The following is a 19,823-nucleotide window of genomic DNA, read 5'->3' as shown; positions in this document are numbered from 1 at the left end:
TTTTTTCTAGGCTGTTTTGTTGATCGGAGAGCAGGGTACGGCCAAAACAGTCATCATTAAAGGATATATGTCAAAGTATGACCCTGAATCCCACATGGCGAAAAGTCTCAACTTCTCTTCCGCCACCACACCTCTGATGTTCCAGGTAACGATATCAAACATTTTTCCAGGGCATACATACTTCTGCCAAGTTTTTAAAGTGGTAATTCAATCTCCACTTTTCCTTTTCCTCTGCAACTACTTTGGGGTGATAAGGACCCACTGAAAGCTTTCTCATTAAGATGTGTAGTCATCCCTCTTGGCTGTTATTAGCAGTTTTTTAAAAAAGATATCCAAAGATATATGTTCAGTTTTTGAAAAACAAAATTGTAGAACATAGTGATGTTTAATTAGATTTTTCCGCAATACACAGAAATCCCTGGATATGTAATTGTGGTTTTAGTTGTTTACTATATGTAACAAAATAGCACTAATAGGCAAATTCTGTTTTATATATTTATTTATGTATTTATTTATTTTAAGCGCACTATTGAGAGCTATGTAGACAAACGAATGGGTGCAACCTATGGACCTCCAGCTGGAAAGAAGATGTCTGTTTTTGTTGATGATATCAACATGCCTGTCATCAACGAATGGGGAGATCAGGTTAGTCAGCACAACTGCTGGAAGCAAAGAATTGATCATGTGTTTTTTTTTGTTGTTTTTTTTTTAAATATAAATCTGCTTCTTTTGCTCGAGCTCATGTATGATAAACTGTTTGATAATGTCTGACCTTAATCTGTTGTAAATGGCATTTTAATTTTAATTTCCAAATGTTAAAGACCAAATGCTTTAAGCTATGGGCTTCTGTCACAGAGACGGCCGAAGTGGGCGGCGTCAGAACCAGGAAAAGGAATGAAATACACAAAACACAGGACGGATGAAATGAAGTGATGAAGACGCCTGTTGGCGCCGGTTTAATACCAAATAAAAGGTTTACACAAACACGAAAAACACAGGACACGGCACTCTACACCAAAATAAATAGACAAACGAAAACAGACTAAACTTAACGAAACGGTGCACGGACAGACACTGACAAACACGGTGAGCGGATACTTTCTCCTCTTATTATACTACTACTGCTTATTTCCTCCGTCTCCAATCCCGTTCTCCGCTCACCGAACACCCCACCCCAGTATGTGCCAACGTGCATCTATATATACTATTGTGCTGGGATTCAATTACCAATTAATTATTCACTTGAATCCCAGCACGTGAATTAATAAAGTGCAATTCCCCGTGCTCACATATTACTACATTTTACTTGCACGTGAAGTGCTGTGCAATCCTCGTGCCTAAATACAAATATACATTTTTAAACACTCGTGTTACACAGACCCGTTTATATCCCGTGTACCAATGTCTATACACCAACATTTAAAACACACCACACGCAACACATAACAGATAATACACAGGGGCGGGCACTTTGTCACATATACCCCCTCCTGTGCAAAGCACACATGGCCTCAATGGCCACCTCCCCCCTTAAAAGCCCAAAAGTCCCGCCCAAAGTCCTTGGCCAGGACCAGAGGCTTCCAGGGGCCCACAGGTCGTAATGCTGTCAGCAGGGTAGCATTCTCCTGCCAGGGTAGTCCTAGCAGCGGAAAGGCTGCTTGGGGTGTGGTCTCCTGACCTTCCCCCTCCTTCGGCGCCGGCAGCTCCCCTTGGTGGGGCTTCAACCACCGTTCTTCCTGCAGGGAAGAAACTGCAGAGGGAGCAGGTCTCCGGACCTCCCCCACGATCTCCGGCGGAGAAACTGCTGCTGGGGTTGGCGTTCACCTTCTCCGGCAGCGAAACTGCTGCTGGGGTTGGCGGTCTCCAGACCTCCTCCCCCTCCTCCGGCAGCGAAACTGCTGCTGGGGTTGGCGGTCTCCAGACCTCCTCCCCCTTCTTCGTGGCCGGCAGCTCCCCTTCGTGGGGTTCCGGCCACAGTACTTCCGGCTGTGATGCGGAGCGGCGGGCAACCCCAGGCGATGCAGAGCGGCGGGCAACCCCAGGCGATGCAGAGCGGCGGGCAACCCCAGGCGATGCAGAGCGGCGGGCAACCCCAGGCGATGCAGAGCGGCGGGCAACCCCAGGCGATGCAGAGCGGCGGGCAACCCCAGGCGATGCAGAGCGGCGGGCAACCCCAGGCGATGCAGAGCGGCGGGCAACCCCAGGCGATGCAGAGCGGCGGGCAACCCCAGGCGATGCAGAGCGGCGGGCAACCCCAGGCGATGCAGAGCGGCGGGCAACCCCAGGCGATGCAGAGCGGCGGGCAACCCCAGGCGATGCAGAGCGGCGGGCAACCCCAGGCGATGCAGAGGCATCCTTGGGCGAAGCGAGGCTGGCATCCTTGGGCGAAGCGAGGCTGGCATCCTTGGGCGAAGCGAGGCTGGCATCCTTGGGCGAAGCGAGGCTGGCATCCTTGGGCGAAGCGAGGCTGGCATCCTTGGGCGAAGCGAGGCTGGCATCCTTGGGCGAAGCGAGGCTGGCAGTCAGGACAAGCTGGGGTGCGGGTGTTGGCCCTCTTCTCGGCCACTGCAGCCGGGCGGTTCTTCCCCGTGCTTCCCTCAGCAGCCTATGCAAGGGCTGCTGAGGACCGCCAGCATCTAGTCCTGGCCCTTGTGGTGCAGGGAGAGGCAGCTCCTGCTCCTCTCCCCCTGATGGAGGTGGAGGCAGAGGAAGCTCCAGCTCCTCTCCTCGTGATGGTGGGGGAAGTGATACCAGCAGGCATTCACCCTCTGCTGGTGGGGGAAGTGATACCAGCAGGCATTCACCCTCTGCTGGTGGGGGAAGTGATACCAGCAGGCATTCACCCTCTGCTGGTGGACAGGGACCCAGCAGGCATTCACCCTCTGCTGGTGGACAGGGACCCAGCAGGCATTCACCCTCTGCTGGTGGGGGAAGTGATACCAGCAGGCATTCACCCTCTGCTGGTGGGGGAAGTGATACCAGCAGGCATTCACCCTCTGCTGGTGGACAGGGACCCAGCAGGCATTCACCCTCTGCTGGTGGACAGGGACCCAGCAGGCATTCACCCTCTGCTGGTGGAATAAGAGGCAGCTCCTGCTGCTCTCCTCCTGCCGGTGGAGGTGGCGGAGGCAGAGGCAGCTCCTGCTGCTCTCCCCCTGCCGGTGGAGGTGGCAGAGGCAGCTCCTGCTGCTCTCCCCCTGCCGGTGGAGGTGGCGGAGGCAGAGGCAGCTCCTGCTGCTCTGCTCCTGCCGGTGGAGGTGGCGGAGGCAGAGGCAGCTCCTGCTGCTCTCCCCCTGCCGGTGGAGGTGGCGGAGGCAGAGGCAGCTCCTGCTGCTCTCCCCCTGCCGGTGGAGGTGGCGGAGGCAGAGGCAGCTCCTGCTGCTCTCCCCCTGCCGGTGGAGGTGGCGGAGGCAGAGGCAGCTCCTGCTGCTCTGCGCCTGCCGGTGGAGGTGGCGGAGGCAGAGGCAGCTCCTGCTGCTCTGCGCCTGCCGGTGGAGGTGGCGGAGGCAGAGGCAGCTCCTGCTGCTCTGCTCCTGCCCATGGAGGTAGGAGCGGCGTGTAGTCTCCTGGTGGTGGAGGTGGGAGCGGCGTGTAGTCTACCCTTGAAACAGGGGACTGGTGCGGCTCTCCCTCACTTGCAGGGGACTGGTGCGGCTGTGGAGACAGCGGTGGGACCTCTGCCTTCCTCTTCCCCTTTCCCCTTCTCTGCCACCTCCTCACCTTCCTCTCCTGCGGCAGTTCCTCCTCTCCCTCCTGGTAGGGGCAGCGGAAGGGACAATTGGCAAAGAGATGGTCCTGGTTGCAGAGGAGGCACCCCGGCAAGGACTGGTTACATCGCCGGGGATGTCTGGCCCTTAGGCGGCACTCCTCCTCCCTGTCCCTCACCTCTTTATCGTCTTTCCTGCTTCTCCCCATTTCTTTTTTTTTTTTTTTTTTGTAATCCAAAGACGCCCCTTTTTTTTTTTTTTTTTTTTTTTTTTTCTCCCCACACAAAAAAAAACCTCTCCTGGTCTGACGCTTGGAGGCGCTGTTAAATCCCACGCAGGACACCACGTGTCACAGAGACGGCCGAAGTGGGCGGCGTCAGAACCAGGAAAAGGAATGAAATACACAAAACACAGGACGGATGAAATGAAGTGATGAAGACGCCTGTTGGCGCCGGTTTAATACCAAATAAAAGGTTTACACAAACACGAAAAACACAGGACACGGCACTCTACGCCAAAATAAATAGACAAACGAAAACAGACTAAACTTAACGAAACGGTGCACGGACAGACACTGACAAACACGGTGAGCGGATACTTTCTCCTCTTATTATACTACTACTGATTTCCTCCGTCTCCAATCCCGTTCTCCGCTCACCGAACACCCAACCGCCAGTATGTGACAACGTGCATCTATATATACTATTGTGCTGGGATTCAATTACCAATTAATTATTCACTTGAATCCCAGCACGTGAATTAATAAAGTGCAATTCCCCGTGCTCACATATTACTACATTTTACTTGCACGTGAAGTGCTGTGCAATCCTCGTGCCTAAATACACATATACATTTTTAAACACTCGTGTTACACAGACCCGTTTATATCCCGTGTACCAATGTCTATACACCAACATTTAAACACACCACACGCAACACATAACAGATAATACACAGGGGCGGGCACTTTGTTACAGCTTCACACTTGGTAGACAGGTGATTTCTATGGTTCTATAGTCTAAGTTCTCACTAATAATGAACCCTTTGTGAATTTTTTTTAAATCTATTTTTTTTTATCATTGCTCCATATTGGTAGCAACAGTTATAGCTATGTGTTTCATATGCGCCTTCTTTCTCCCTTCTTTAGGTCACCAATGAGATAGTCCGCCAGCTGATGGAACAGAATGGATTTTATAACCTGGAGAAGCCGGGGGAGTTCACCAACATCATTGATATTCAGTTTCTGGCAGCCATGATCCATCCCGGTGGAGGAAGGAATGACATTCCTCAAAGACTGAAGAGGCACTTTTCTATCTTCAACTGCACCCTGCCCTCCAACTCCTCCATTGATAAGATTTTTGGTAATGATGTGATGATTTACTAAAATTTTTCTGTGAAAAATAATAAGGTTGTATAGACTGGTGGCTTTTTGTTTATGGTAGACCAACTTTCTGCTAAATGAATAAGAAAGATATTATAACCTTTTTTCCCTTAATTTTGGTCTTTGGTGTTTTGTGCACTATGTTAAAAAAATGGCTGTTTTGTGTAACAAGCTGAAAGATCATACCAACTTGGTATGCTTTTAGTTTTCTAAGCTTGGTAAAGCCTGATTTTTAACCTATTGTCACATAAGGGTGGGCGCAGGATGGGTATTTCTCCTGGTGGGTTAGGTGAATTATATATACTTGTGCTGCAGGCCCAGGTGAAATGAATTTAACCCTTTTGAGTAATATGAACTACTCTGGTCCCCAGGGAGTACGAATGTATTGGTATGTTCCGCAACTTTAAACTTGAATTACCGAGTCTACAAAACCCCTGATCGCATAATATCTATCGTAACACTAGGTTTCTGTAACACCTTTTATTGGTCTCTTGCGCCCTCTGCTAGATATTGACTGAATTACATATAATTATCCCAGTCACAAAAATGTCAACAGTGTTTGTAAACCAGCGAAGATTGCTCAGTGAGAAAGAAGTATTAGCAATCATACTGAATTCAGGTTCCAATTTAAATTCAAATACATACAATTCTTCCACTGAATCGCATGTCAGCGAGTGTGTCAGTGAAGACGTAAGTGAAGAATATTTACCATCAACATCAAGTGACAGCGAAGAGGCGGTGCCAAGCTCCATGCATTGCTCCATGCTTCAAGGAGTATCATACACTGAAGCACTAGACACTCTCACTCCCTCCATCCCCACTACCTGTTTACCCAGATATGATTTATTCATCCCTCTCTCTCTCTCGCGCCCTTTTTTTTTGTTAGGCCGTGTTATTTTTTTAGTAAAAACCTTTTGACTAAATAAAAATATATATATATATATATTTATATATTTTGTTTTATTTATTTACAGTAAAAATTGTCTGTATTTCATCAGTATTCATTTCATACATACAAACATATAGCTTTCAGCTTGTTTGTACGCTGTACTCATAATAATCAAGCATATGCATCAGGAAAAACAAAAAACAAAAAAACTCACTCCTGTAGGAACAGCAGTGAATTGTAGAACTCACTACTCAAAGGGTTGAGCAACCCAATAAACCTTTTAAGAGGAACCAAAAACCAGTCACAACATTATAATAGGATAACTACTTCTTTTGGGAAACTATGTTTATTAAGAATACACACTGCCTTTGTTTAGAACTCATTGTCAATTTAAGAACATTGTTTTTAGTTTACAACATAATTCTATCTGTCAAGAGTGTCATCCTATTTTTAAACATTTTGCAAGTCAACTCCTTTAGAGAGATTATGCTTATCAAGAGTCCAGGCTCTACATTTTAAAACAATAACCTTATTTTTAAGAACTCAATTCTATAAAAAAGCTTTATTAATTGAGCATTTTGTAAAAAGAAATGTAGCCTTCTTCAGGGAGACCATGTTTTATCAAAAGTCTAAGCCCTCATTTAAAAAACTTTTAGTTTAAAAACATGATCCTGTCTTTTAGGGGCTTGTGGCAAAGTGGTTGGTAGTGCAGTGGTGATGCGGTCCTCATTAATGTTAGACACAATACAGTTTACAGTGAAAAAGCAGCTCTTTATTTGCTGACAAATTATAATACCTGGCTCTACACAACGATGTGTATCGCTCAGGTAAACCACAGGGTTCAGTGCCGAAGTAATACACTAAACAAGACACACACAAACACAACACGGTCACAAGTCCAAAGTGAGTGCTCTTAGTGAAAGTAGTAATTTACAGGTTTGTTCATGTACAATGGTGAAGTGCAGTCCTGGTTTAATTGCTGGCAGTTTAGCTACAGCTCCCAGAGGTTAGCCTTTTATAATGACAAATCGCAGTGTAAATAGACTGGCAAAACACACAAAACTCACGGTTTCTTTATAACACAGTTCATCCTTATATGTCTTTTCGTAACCATACCCAAGGAACAGATTGTTTGGCCACGCCCCCTGATATACCCTCAGTCACGCCCTGTTCGGTAACGAGTGCAATCACGTATCTTCCAATCCATGACTGACACATCGCCTACCGCATTGAGGTGATGACTTCTGGTATTGTGACTCCGCCCCCTTTCTGTATGTCTTTGAACTGGAATGAACTGCCAAACCATCCAGTCCAGGGCACACTGTTCCTGTTCTACATCGCCCTCACAGGTTGGGAGGGAGATTGTTGACTCAGATTCATTCGCGGTCTGTCACAGGACTCAATTCTATTAAAAGCTTATACAATTTAGTACCATGTTGTTCAGGCATACAAAACAATCATCCATCCATCTAAAATTAACCCTTTGCGGTCCATTTATTCAGCACCTGTCAGGAGTGTCAGGTCCAATTTATTTTCACACGCACAGTTTATTTTACACGCGCTGTTTAAAATATTTTTTCAGAGTAAAACAGGTTTAAAAGGCACTGAATCGCAAAACGACACTCAATACTACAGCCAAGCCCCACCCCTTGTTCGCTGTATTTTTCACATACCTCTTTATAGACGTGCATACTGATAAATCCTTTCCTGATCACTTGTTTTATCACCAAACTCCTCATTAATGCAACCCAAGTCATTATTGTATTACTATAAAATCTTGAAAAGCTCTGCAAATGTCTGTGGTATTCTTTGAGCGCTGGATGGAGAAGCAGCTGTCTCCTTTGTTTATGTCTGTGTTATCTCTATGGTGCATGGGGCTATCCGATACGCACTTTTTTTCGGCTCCTATCGGTCTTACTCGGCCATTGAAAGATTTTCTCAGCTTTTTCTGGAGAAAAAACGACTAGAGACCTGTGCTTTATGTCTTTTTGATGATGTCAGACAGGGTATATATATGAATAAATTTTATTTGTAATGCAGGAGCTGATTATTTAAGTTTCTTAAATGCATTTCTATTTTGGTTATGTGAACATAAGAAAGTTTACAAACGAGAGGAGGCCATTCGGCCCATCTTGCTCGTTTGGTTGTTAGTAGTTTATTGATCCCAAAATCTCATCAAGCAGCTTCTTGAAGGATCCCAGGGTGTCAGCTTCAACAACATTACTGGGGAGTTGATTCGAGACCCTCATAATTCTCTTTGTAAAAAAGTGCCTCCTATTTTCTGTTCTGAATGCCCCTTTGTCTAAACTCCATTTGTGACCCCTGGTCCTTGTTTCTTTTTTCAGGCTGAAAAAGTCCCTTGGGTCGACACTGTCAATACCTTTTAGAATTTTGAATGCTTGAATTAGGTCGCCACGTAGTCTTCTTTGTTCAAGACTGAACAGATTCAATTATTTTAGCCTGTCTGCATATGGCATGCTTTTTAAGCCCGGAATAATTCTGGTCGCTCTTCTTTGTACTCTTTCTAGAGCAGCAATATCTTTTTTATAGCGAGGTGACCAGAACTACACACAATATTCAAGATGAGGTCTTACTAGTGCATTGTACAGTTTTAACATTACTTCCCTTGATTTAAATTCAACACTTTTCACAATGTATCCGAGCATCTTGTTAGCCTTTTTTATAGCTTCCCCACATTGTCTAGATGAAGACATTTCTGAGTCAACAAAAACTCCTAGGTCTTTTTCATAGATTCCTTCTCCAATTTCAGTATCTCCCATATGATATTTATAATGTACATTTTTATTTCCTGCGTGCAGTACCTTACACTTTTCTCTATTAAATGTCATTTGCCATGTGTCTGCCCAGTTCTGAATCTTGTCTAGATCATTTTGAATGACCTTTGCTGCTGCAACAGTGTTTGCCATTCCTCCTACTTTTGTGTCGTCTGCAAATTTAACAAGTTTGCTTACTATACCAGAATCTAAATCATTAATGTAGATTAGGAATAGCAGAGGACCTAATACTGATCCCTGTGATACACCACTGGTTACCACACTCCATTCTGAGGTTTTTCCTTTAATCAGTACTTTCTGTTTTCTACATGTTAACCACTCCCTAATCCATGTACATGTGTTTCCTTGAATCCCAACTGCGTTCAGTTTGAGATGCACGGTATCTTGGCTAATAAGAGACGCTAGGGATAGCCACTGGATCAACTCATCTTCCTCAGCGAAGCCCTGCAGGGATCAGGAGACCGTGAGTGTTTAGTAGTCTTGCTGGTTGAAGAGAAAGAAACGCACCGTATATTAGAGAGTTCAGCTCTGCGACTCTTACAGACTGTTGTAAGAAAAGAAGGAAAATAAACCGATGGTGTTGAATTGACATTTCTCTCTTGTTATTATTTCCCTCTCCACGCTACACTGGCATGTGGCCTCACCTATTCAAACACTGCTCTGATCTGCGAGCTCAATGGCTTTCAGTTTAAAGTTGTAGGACTTCTTTGTCATCCTGATCAAGTTTATCAAAAAAAACACTTTGTGGTAATTCTTCAGGAGAACATCACCAGACCACAACAGTCAACTTGCGATACTTCAGATCCAAGCAACACCGTGGCTTTCAGTCAGCAAAGTTTATTAGATGGTAATCTGTAAGCTCAATCTAATTTTAGCATTTCACAAAAAGTTCAATGTGTGTTTATTCTTCCCAGACAGTGTTGCTCTATTCCCAGAAAAAACTGTTATTTGGAAAGAATGCAGGCCCTTTTCTTCTGGGTCAAGTAGGACCCCATCTGCTTCTTTCTTCTCTAACTGTGAACTCCAAGTTGTTCATTCAGTAAGTGTGAAAGCTGCTTCAGCTCTCTTCAAAGGCAGGTAGCAGAACTGGCTCCTGTAATATATTACAACTTCCTCTGTGTTTTCCCTGTAATTTATACGCCACTAAATTTGACAAAGGTCCTGCCTGAACACCTGTGCTTATTTGGTATATTTTCCACATCCAGTCAGGACTAAGCATCTTAACTAGCTCTGTGACACTGATCACTGTTTTTCATGGGTCCATCTTAATAAACCCTATCAAGAGCTCTGCCTTGTTGTTGCATTAATAATATTGATCTGTTGTTCCTTGGTAGGAGTGATTGGAATAGGACATTACTGTGCGCAGCGGGGGTTCTCCGAAGATGTAAGAGGCACTGTAGCCAAGCTTGTGCCACTGACCCGAAGGCTGTGGCAGATGACCAAAATCAAAATGCTCCCCACTCCAGCCAAGTTCCACTACATCTTCAACCTGAGAGACCTGTCCAGGATCTGGCAGGGAATGCTAAATACTATCTCTGAAGTCATAGTTGGGTCGGATGTAAGTGTTGTTGGAAAGCCATTGTAATATAAAATAAAATGTACTGTCTGATCGTAAAATTGGTTGGCAATTTGCAATTCGTGGCAGAGCTAAGTGACAGCACCAGATGATGGACAACATGATTTTTTCACAGCATGTTCTCTTGGTCTTGAGGTATCAACATGTTGTTGCAGGTGGCTCTTCAGCTCTGGAAACATGAATGCAAGAGAGTTATAGCTGACCGCTTCACCAACTCGGAGGATGTGACCTGGTTTGATAGAGCTCTGGCTAAACTTGTGGAGGATGAGTTGGGGGAAGGGGCCAAAGCCACTGTGGATTTTGGAGTTGAAGCCCACTTTGTTGACTTCCTGAGGGACGCTCCTGAGGCGACAGGTGAACAAGAAAATATGAAAAAGAAATAGTCCTGACCTCTGCCTTAGACACTAATCCATCTGTACAATAAACGGGTGCACAATATTAACAATATGTTTAAAATTACCTAATGACACAAAATAAACCTTTTAACATAAATCTTAAAACAGAAATCACTGCAATTGAGAAAATGTATACAAAACCAAGAAAAAGCAAGTATTTTTATTGCATAGAATTGGTTCTATGGGTGCTTTAGCAACACACAAGTTGTGTGTTAAGCCTAATACTGTTGGTTAAATTATAGAATTTTAACATTTTTACCCATAGTTGCTCAGCTGACTGAACTGGAGTATTTATCAGGACAGGTCATACTGGACTAAAGCTCAGACTGAGTTCAAAGTTGATCTGGATTCCTTATTTTTAACTTTGACATTTGCCAACATATTTACATATATTTACTTTTTTAAATTTTGTTTTTTATGAACAGTACCCTTTAAAAATGTTAACAAAATATATTCTAAAAATACATTTAAATACCCAAACTATTATTCATATGTGGTCCAGGAGAGGAGCCAGAAGATGCTGACTTTGATATGCCCAAGGTGTATGAGCCTATTGAGTCATTTGAAAGTCTGAAGGATCGTTTGAACATGTTTCTGGCTCAATATAATGAGAGCATCCGAGGAGCTGGCATGGACATGGTCTTTTTCCGGGACGCCATGATTCATTTAGTCAAGGTAAAGTGAAGCTTAATTTTTTTGTCGAGGTTTTCTCATGGGCAGCAATGTTTTGGTGCATACTTGTGACGGAGTGAAAACAAGAGAAACGCACTCCATCACTATGATCGTACGTCGTTGTGTAACAGAAGAACATTATCCTAAAGACTGTTTTATTTGTGAGTAACATTGTAAATGTAAAATAATAACAAACTGCTATGAAAAGATACAGTAAGAGTTAGTTCTGAGATTACCACTGTAACTATGTTTGTGTTTAGTAATGAATAGGTACATACGTGATTTACAAGGACACAATGTGTTACTAGCACATTACTTAAATTTATTTTAAAGCTCAGACTTTCTTTTAGTTAAAGACAAGTGGAAGCGCTTAATATTTTTTAAATGCATTTCATGTTTTGAATAAATGTGAACATACTGGCAAGCTGGTGTAGATCTGGGTGCAGCCATCTTGGGGAGCATATGCGTTGACTTCAGCCTTTATTATAGCGTTGAGCACGCTTAAGAATAATTAATGTGGGGGAAATTGTATCTTTTAGCTGGGTTTTATCCATAGTATGCTTAACTGGTGAGAGTGGGTATATAATTTTTAAACAAAGAGAAATTATCCTAACATTTTAGTAAGCATGAATTGGTTGAATGCAGATACTGTAACGTTTATAAAACCACACTTCAATGAAGGTGTAGTGGATTAGTCCTAGGGAGGGGCTAGTGATAAGGGAGGGTATTGATACCTATGTAGAGCTAATTTTTGGGGACTAGATTTCAGACTCCAGTGAGGCTGGAGTGACTGAGTAGCTGTGTACTCAGTAAATAATATCTGTGTTAAATACAGGCTTGTGGGTTTGTTGTGTTAATTATTAGTGTTTTTTACTTCCAGTTTTCGTCTGAGGCTTAAATAAAAGCTTACTTTTGGCATTTTAATCGCAACTTGTGACTGTTTTCTGCCACCTGCAATAGCCACTTGACCATGATACTTTACAGTACTCTAAACTAAAATCAGAAAAATAAGGTTTTAGAAGAACCAGCAACATTATGACATTTTTGGAAACACTCTTGACTTGAAGAAAACTATTTTCCCCACATAAACATCGTCTCGGTTTATTTTAAATGTGAATTGCTGTTATAACTTTGATTGTTCACAGCACACTAATTACTTTTTCAAATGGAGTTGTACCATTGTGTGTGTCCTTGATGTGAGGAAAGTGTTCTAATGAATAAACTAGTCTAGCGAAAAAAAAAAAAAATGAAATAGAAATAGATAAATGGTTTTGATAGACCTTTGATGAGAAGCACATATTGCTTCTTTGTTTGTCATATGAACATAGTTTTCTTTTTCAAAATATGAAAGATTTCAGTGTTTTTATAACTTTTGTTTAGTGTGTATTGAAGTACATGGAGAAAAATCTATTTAAGTGGCACATGTTAAAAGTTTGAAAGCCCAAATACATGGTTGAAAACCCAAATCCATGTTGTAAAATAAAAACAAACCATGGTTCACTTTTGTAGATTTCTCGAATAATCCGCACACCACGAGGAAATGCCCTTCTGGTTGGAGTTGGTGGGTCTGGTAAACAGAGTCTGACGAGACTGGCTTCTTATATTGCTGGCTACAGAACATTCCAGATCACTTTAACAAGGTGAGTTTGTTTTGTTTATAAGGTACACTGTGAATTGAATAAGTATTATCTTCATTATGTGTTTGATTCATCCCCCAATGTAGCGGTTGCACTTTTACTGTGCATGCTGGCCACTATACAGGGTTGTTTTCTACCACCAGATGGTAGCTTTGTATAAGATATTTTATGGTCCATCACATTGATTTACATTACTCCCTAGAGTCTAGTTTTTCATTTCTAGTTAGGAACACAAACATAAAAATGTTGAGCTACCTAACAAGTAGACCAAATGCATTTGTTTAAAGTGCATATCAGCGTAATTGTGCAACCATTTTGATGTGACAATTTTACCATTTACTCTATATTAATATACAAGTAAACACCACTGTCTAGGCTGGGGGGGGGGGGGCTAGGTTTAGTATAGAGGCAAATCTGTATGAAGAAGGGGCAAATATTGCCAGTGCCAGTAATAATCCTGAGATTATATTTCACAATTATAGCAACAAACAGCACAATTTGTAACTCATTATTTTAATACATTTTCACACTATGATTAACAAATGTATGCAATGCTGCTAGAATCCATAGGCCATTTGTTTTTGTTACTGGTGAACAGAATCGGCTTTCATGTTGTCCACCGGTGCCTGTAATAATATCAAGCCCTGACAGTGTTTCCTTGCCCGTTATTTTTCCCACCACGTGTACCTCCCTTTTCTTTATTTAAAAATAAATAAATAAATAAATACATAAATAAATAAATAAGAAAATAATAGATGGTATACAGTTCTTAGCCATTCCAAATAACTTATAGATACAGCTCTCAGCAGCTCTTGGGACATGCTTGCTCCTTCTTAAAAAAACATGTTTCATCAGATTTGCTCTTGCAAGTGTGTTGAACAAAAGAATCAGAGACCCACAAAAATAAAATTTGTTATATAAAAATGGTAAAAAAGCAGTGGAAAGGTACATATGATGGACTTACTGCTATTTCTGTGGTTTCTTCCCTAGATCATATAACGCCTCAAACCTGATGGAAGACTTGAAAGTGCTTTATAGGACTGCGGGTCAACAAGGCAAAGGCATCAGCTTCATCTTTACTGACAATGAGATCAAAGATGAATCCTTCTTAGAGTACATGAATAATGTTCTGTCATCAGGAGAGGTAGGGAAATTGAGCTGTGCTTACATTATATGCTTGTCTCATACCTCCAGCTAGGTTACATACAGAAACCATGTATTTTAAAATGACATGAAGAAGCAACCTTTTGATTTGTCCTGACAGTATGTTCTTCATACAAGGTATACAGGGTTTGCATAGATGTAAGCGTCCAATATGGGCTGTGAGGTTTCACTCATGTTTAAGTAAGGTTAAAGCAAGTGCAAATGCAAATTTTTTTAATTAATAAAATATAAAAATAGCTTGAAATAACGGCACAGTTTGTTGTTTTGAGTTTATTGCTAAATGTGTTTTTGTTTTTGCACTTGCTTCAAAACGTGTCACAACCACATTTTTTTTAATAGAATGTCATGGTGTGTGGAATGCTTTAAAATCACAGAATTGCTGACTTTAGCTGTACTTACTGGACAATTTTTTAAATTTTTTGTCAAGATAGCAAAATCCACAATGAGTGAAATTGTATAAGCATACTCTTTTTGGGGGATTTAGATTTATTTTTAAATTAAGTCAATCTTAAAAAAAATCTAATGGAATAACCATTTTGGTAAGTACTTTGTTATCTGGTGTCGTTGTAGACTGCAATGCATTACACAAGCTATTAATGGAAACATGAAAAAACCAAACAAACCAGAAAGCCCAGTGGCTCTTCACTATAGATATTATTATTCAAACCAGATGGGAAAGTAAATTAAATATAACTTATAATTTATTTTTTATATTATTTTAGTAGTTTGTTATAATATAATAACCTCATACTACTTACTGTCTTCTCTGAACTGGCCAGTAACTCTGATTTTTACATCCAACAGTAGCTAACAGGTAGTAACAATCCTCTCATCAGTACAGTCTTGCCTGTCAGATGTTCTCTCCCTCAAGAAACGCTTTCTCTCCATGCTTACAACCTACCTTGCTCCCAGCCTGTAAATTGTCTTGTCGGGCACCTGGAAAGGAGAGGTTGCTGAATCGTAATCAAGTTTAACTCCAAAAGATGACCAAATGACCAATGACCAAAACTAAATGTCAGATTTTGTTTAGGTCTCTAACCTGTTTGCCCGAGATGAAATCGATGAGATCACTGGAGATTTGATACCAGTAATGAAGAAGGAGTTTCCACGACGACCACCGACTAATGAGAATTTGTATGACTACTTCATGAGCCGGGTCCGACAGAATCTTCATGTGGTGCTCTGCTTTTCACCCGTGGGGGAGAAGTTCCGCAATCGGGCCTTAAAATTCCCGGCACTCATTTCCGGCTGCACTATGGACTGGTTTAGCCGGTGGCCTAAGGACGCTCTAATTGCTGGTAGGTTTGTTCACTGCAGCTGTGATATATTATTTTACTAAAGGCATGTTAATGTAAATAAACTTCTCCTGTTGAAATGAGAGAAATACATTTGATCAAACTTCAGACAAATAGAAGTCAACGCTTTAAAAAGTACAGCATTTGCTTGGTATGTATGGCTGGTTTCACAGAACTAGACTAGTGCTGGATTACTTAATCTTATTTTAGGTAAAGCAATCCAAGATTTGTACTGATCAGGGTCTGTAAAACCAGCCGTTAGAATTTAACATTGTAGTCTCAGTCCATGATAGGCAACATATCCTTTTATTCTTGGTAGTCATGTGTGACAAGAAGAAAACCTGTTCTGTCCACAGACCTTGTAAATGTTCAGAACACAAACCAGTTTTATACATGTTGTCAGAAAACACATGAAGATTTTAGAAGAATTCTATTGTTTGTAATAATAATAGAAATACATATTTCTGAGTAGATGAATATGAGTAACCAGTTATTATCCCAAATGAATGTGATAAGCTTATATCTTCATTTATTCTCCTAAAAGATAAGTAATAATATAAATCCTTTAGGCTAACCACTTCAATGCCACTCAATGTACTTCTCTGCAGTGTCGGAACATTTCCTGTCTACCTACGACATTGACTGCACTGCAGGGGTGAAGGGGGAAGTGGTTCAATGCATGGGCTCCTTTCAGGATGGTGTGGCCGAGAAATGTGTGGACTATTTCCAGAGGTTCCGCCGCTCTACCCATGTCACCCCCAAGTCCTACCTCTCCTTCATTCAGGGCTACAAAATCATTTACAAAGAGAAACATGTAGAGGTGCAGACCTTAGCCATCAGGTGAGCTTCTGTTTAATTTAATGGTTGCGTCAAGAACCACAAACTTGTAATATTTATCCATGAATGCAGTTCTAATAGAACCCTTTTTTCTTCAATACTGTGTGTGATGAATGTCCTCCTCTGCCACATCTACAGAAGAAACATAGAATTCTCTGTAGAAAACTGTGGTTATAACTGAAATACACCAATCTATTTATTAATATAAGGAATGATAAATATTTGCTTTTACATTTTAGGGCTTAATTGGTTTAGCTAAACTATGCAACAATTAATAATATTGTTTACCATGCTTATTCCCATGGCAGAATGAATACAGGTTTGGAGAAGTTGAAGGAGGCTTCTGAATCTGTGGCAGGCCTCAGCAAGGAACTGGAGGTCAAGGAGAAGGAGCTGCAAGTCGCCAATGAGAAGGCAGACATGGTGTGTAATTGTGTATCAATCAAATACTATAACCAGCTCTCCAGATAAGGTTTTGGGTTTGGGAGTAACTTACCCTCTAATTTTAACACTGAGAGAGTAAAATGTATTTTCAGAGGTAAAATGCAACATTACTTTGAAGTCATGAGTAATCTCGATAAATACTGTACAATCTTTAATGGTAATGGGATATACTTTAAAAAAGAGCCTTCCATTTTAACTGCAATGTAACTGAACTACTGTACAACCATGTGTGTGTTCTACAAGGTTTTTTATCGGCTCAGCACATTTTTTTCAAGGTATCGCACTGCAAATGAATTAAGTTACTTGTATTTTAACATTAAATTCTTAAACTCATTGAACATGTTAAAACTTCAATATAAAGCCATACATGTAAATAAAATAAGAAAATGCATTAATAAGTTATAAAAAACAGTTTGTTTAATATTATAGGCACCTTTTTTAGTGGTTGCCTCTGGCAATAGTTTCAGTTGGATTTGTAGCTTGACTGGGGTGTTTACGCTTCAACCTGTGTAGCTTTGAATTTTTCTTGTTCTTACTGCGACTGGCTGCAAAGACAACAGGGCTAGCCAGAGATTGGATAAGGTTTCAAGTATATTCAATTCAATTCAAATATAAGTGATACATTTCTTTTGATGCTCAGTATAGAAATCAACAGAATTTATATTCAGCTAATAATCCTCAATCATGCAGTACTTGTGGAGTTGATGTTTTTTTTTCATTTTGTTTATGAATGAAAAACTAACAATACTACAGATCTACAAATATTCAAAGGTTAATAATATGATATAATTTTAAGGCTGATAGAATGAGGTTAAATAAAACAATCTGAAAGATAGTTGGAATACAAAATGCGACCAGTTTAAAAAAAGGCTGTAGGAACATTGGTTTGTATAATCTTTGATAACTGTCTTCCTAACTGGGAGTGTGTATTATTTTAAATTCCACGAGAGGGTGGTAATATTTTTCTAACTGTCTGCTTGTTTCTGCATTTCAGGTGTTAAAAGAAGTGACGGTGAAGGCCCAAGCTTCTGAAAAGGTGAAGATCGAAGTACAGAAGGTAAAAGACAAGGCCCAGGCGATTGTGGATAGCATCTCCGCTGACAAAGCCATTGCAGAGGAGAAACTGGAGGCAGCCAAGCCAGCACTGGAGGAGGCAGAGGCTGCTTTGAAGGTATTTTACATAATCTGATTCACTAATGCACAACATTCGTCAGTCTTTGCATCTTCACTCTCCTCCAATAAATAAATCAATAATACACCAGAGGCGGAGACCACATGACCTGTTGGTGCTATGGCTGCTTAGAAGTCTCGCTCCTCTCTCTCCTTTGTCTCTTTTATACAATTTTACAATTTAGTTTCCTTTTTACTCACCTTTTTATTCGTTGTCAATCCTCAAGCACATCCTGGAATGTCAGGCTCGCAAAAAAAAACCCCACCTTCATCACAGGTTTCATCTCCGTGCAAGGGTGGAAATGCTGACCCTGAATCTGTCTTGCCCGCCATGTTGGAGGCCTACATAGAGAAGACTCGCCAGTTCTTTGAACACTAATTCTCATGGCTTGAAGAAGTGGTGCAGAAATACAACTCCAAACTGAACTCTATACAAAAGGAACTCTAAACCTTCACTCGTGAGCTCAAGGGAATCAAGGATGATCTGCCTCACACTTTGCTTCACACTTCAGTGGATGGTAACACAAAGGCAATCTCTCTCTGTGACTCCAGGTTTAACCGCTTGGAGGATAAGAATCGACAAAATAATCTCTGTCTTGTGGGCTTAGAAGAGGGTTCAGGCAGGGCACCCGAGTAGCGCATCCGGTAAAGGCACTCCCCATGCGCCTTTTAGACTGGACGTCACCGGTTTGAGTCCAGACTATTCCATTGCCGAATGTGGACGGGAGTTCCTAGGGGCGGCACACAATTGTCCGAGCGCTGCACAGGGGAAGGGAGGGTTTAGGTCAGTCAGGCTGTCCTCAGCTTACCACGCACCAGCGACCCCTGTAGCCTGGCCAGGTGCCTGCGGGCTTGCCTGTAAGCTGCCTGGAGCTGTGTTGTCCTCTGATGCTGTAGCTGCATGGTGAGTCTGCAGTGTGGAAAGGGTTCAGAAGGTGAGAACGCTATCGGTTTCCCGACATAAATTTCTACCATTGTGGTTTCCAGCTCTATCGGGCAAGGACTTTGAGATCGTGAGGTCACACTGCATCTATGCAGCCAAATCCAGGGTGACACTCATATTCAATTTCTTGTGCTACTCAGATCACCAGCTCATAATCCCGGCCACAGGAAGGCCTCTCCTCGCTACTCGGATAAAGTTCTCAGATTTTATCCTGACTACAGTAATTTCACAGAACAGCGTCGTTGGGCCTTCTTTCAACCTCTGGCTCACTCCTAGGGTCTACAGGCTTTTCTCCTATATCCTGCAGTTTGTAAAATCACTCGCAGATTGCAGACCTGCCTCTTTCATTCTGTGAACAGTGTGCAGGTGTACCAGGCAAGTTTACTATGTTTTTTCTTTGCGATTCCGTGGGATTTTCTTCTCTGTGGTTTTGTTTTGAGGGAGGGGTGTGTGGTGGCGGGATAGCACGGGGGGCGGGAAGGACCTCGATAAAACTAGTGTTGTGCTGTTTTGCTGTATTTTGGGGGTTATTGTTTTAATGTCTCCTGAACAAGACACTCCCAGGGTAGCTAATAAGCACTATTACATGGCGGCTTCCTCCTTTGTAGAAAACAAACAAAAGGTGCATTGATTGTATTACTGCGCAATTTCCAGATCATTATTTTGGGCTCAGAGGGAGATCGAGATGGGAGAGTGGCCTGTTTAAAAACTATTATTTCAGGTAAAAAAAAAAAAAAAAAGCTTTTGTTTCAGTCTATGCCCCAACCACATTTGATTTGGAATTCTTCAATTCTTTAACCAAAGTATTATTAGAGCTATCGGATTTCAAGTTAACCCTTGGTGCAGACATGAACGAGTGATAAGCCCTGCTCTTGACAGATCGGGGCAGCAGCAACGCAATTCACGGCAGCTCACCTC

At 41.9% G+C, this 19,823-nt stretch overlaps 1 protein-coding gene across 1 annotated transcript in view; it reads left to right on the top strand.

The window, feature by feature from the left end:
* The window catches only part of dnah5 (dynein, axonemal, heavy chain 5), a 94,633-nt gene that overhangs the window by 53,440 nt on the left and 21,370 nt on the right, over nucleotides 1-19,823 (top strand). Inside the window, exons 47-58 of the mRNA XM_041246737.1 lie at nucleotides 11-145; nucleotides 523-645; nucleotides 4,855-5,068; nucleotides 10,107-10,330; nucleotides 10,504-10,702; nucleotides 11,246-11,418; nucleotides 12,925-13,055; nucleotides 14,043-14,196; nucleotides 15,247-15,514; nucleotides 16,120-16,351; nucleotides 16,657-16,771; nucleotides 17,787-17,963. Coding sequence (XP_041102671.1) covers nucleotides 11-145; nucleotides 523-645; nucleotides 4,855-5,068; nucleotides 10,107-10,330; nucleotides 10,504-10,702; nucleotides 11,246-11,418; nucleotides 12,925-13,055; nucleotides 14,043-14,196; nucleotides 15,247-15,514; nucleotides 16,120-16,351; nucleotides 16,657-16,771; nucleotides 17,787-17,963 — 2,145 coding nt within the window. The remainder of the gene's footprint in view (nucleotides 1-10; nucleotides 146-522; nucleotides 646-4,854; nucleotides 5,069-10,106; nucleotides 10,331-10,503; nucleotides 10,703-11,245; nucleotides 11,419-12,924; nucleotides 13,056-14,042; nucleotides 14,197-15,246; nucleotides 15,515-16,119; nucleotides 16,352-16,656; nucleotides 16,772-17,786; nucleotides 17,964-19,823) is intronic.

The sequence above is a fragment of the Polyodon spathula genome, chromosome 4 (assembly GCF_017654505.1).
Source record: "Polyodon spathula isolate WHYD16114869_AA chromosome 4, ASM1765450v1, whole genome shotgun sequence".
Taxonomy (NCBI): Eukaryota; Metazoa; Chordata; class Actinopteri; order Acipenseriformes; family Polyodontidae; genus Polyodon; species Polyodon spathula.
Note: the sequence above shows the minus strand (reverse complement) of the source record. Positions and strands in the feature narration are given on the sequence as shown.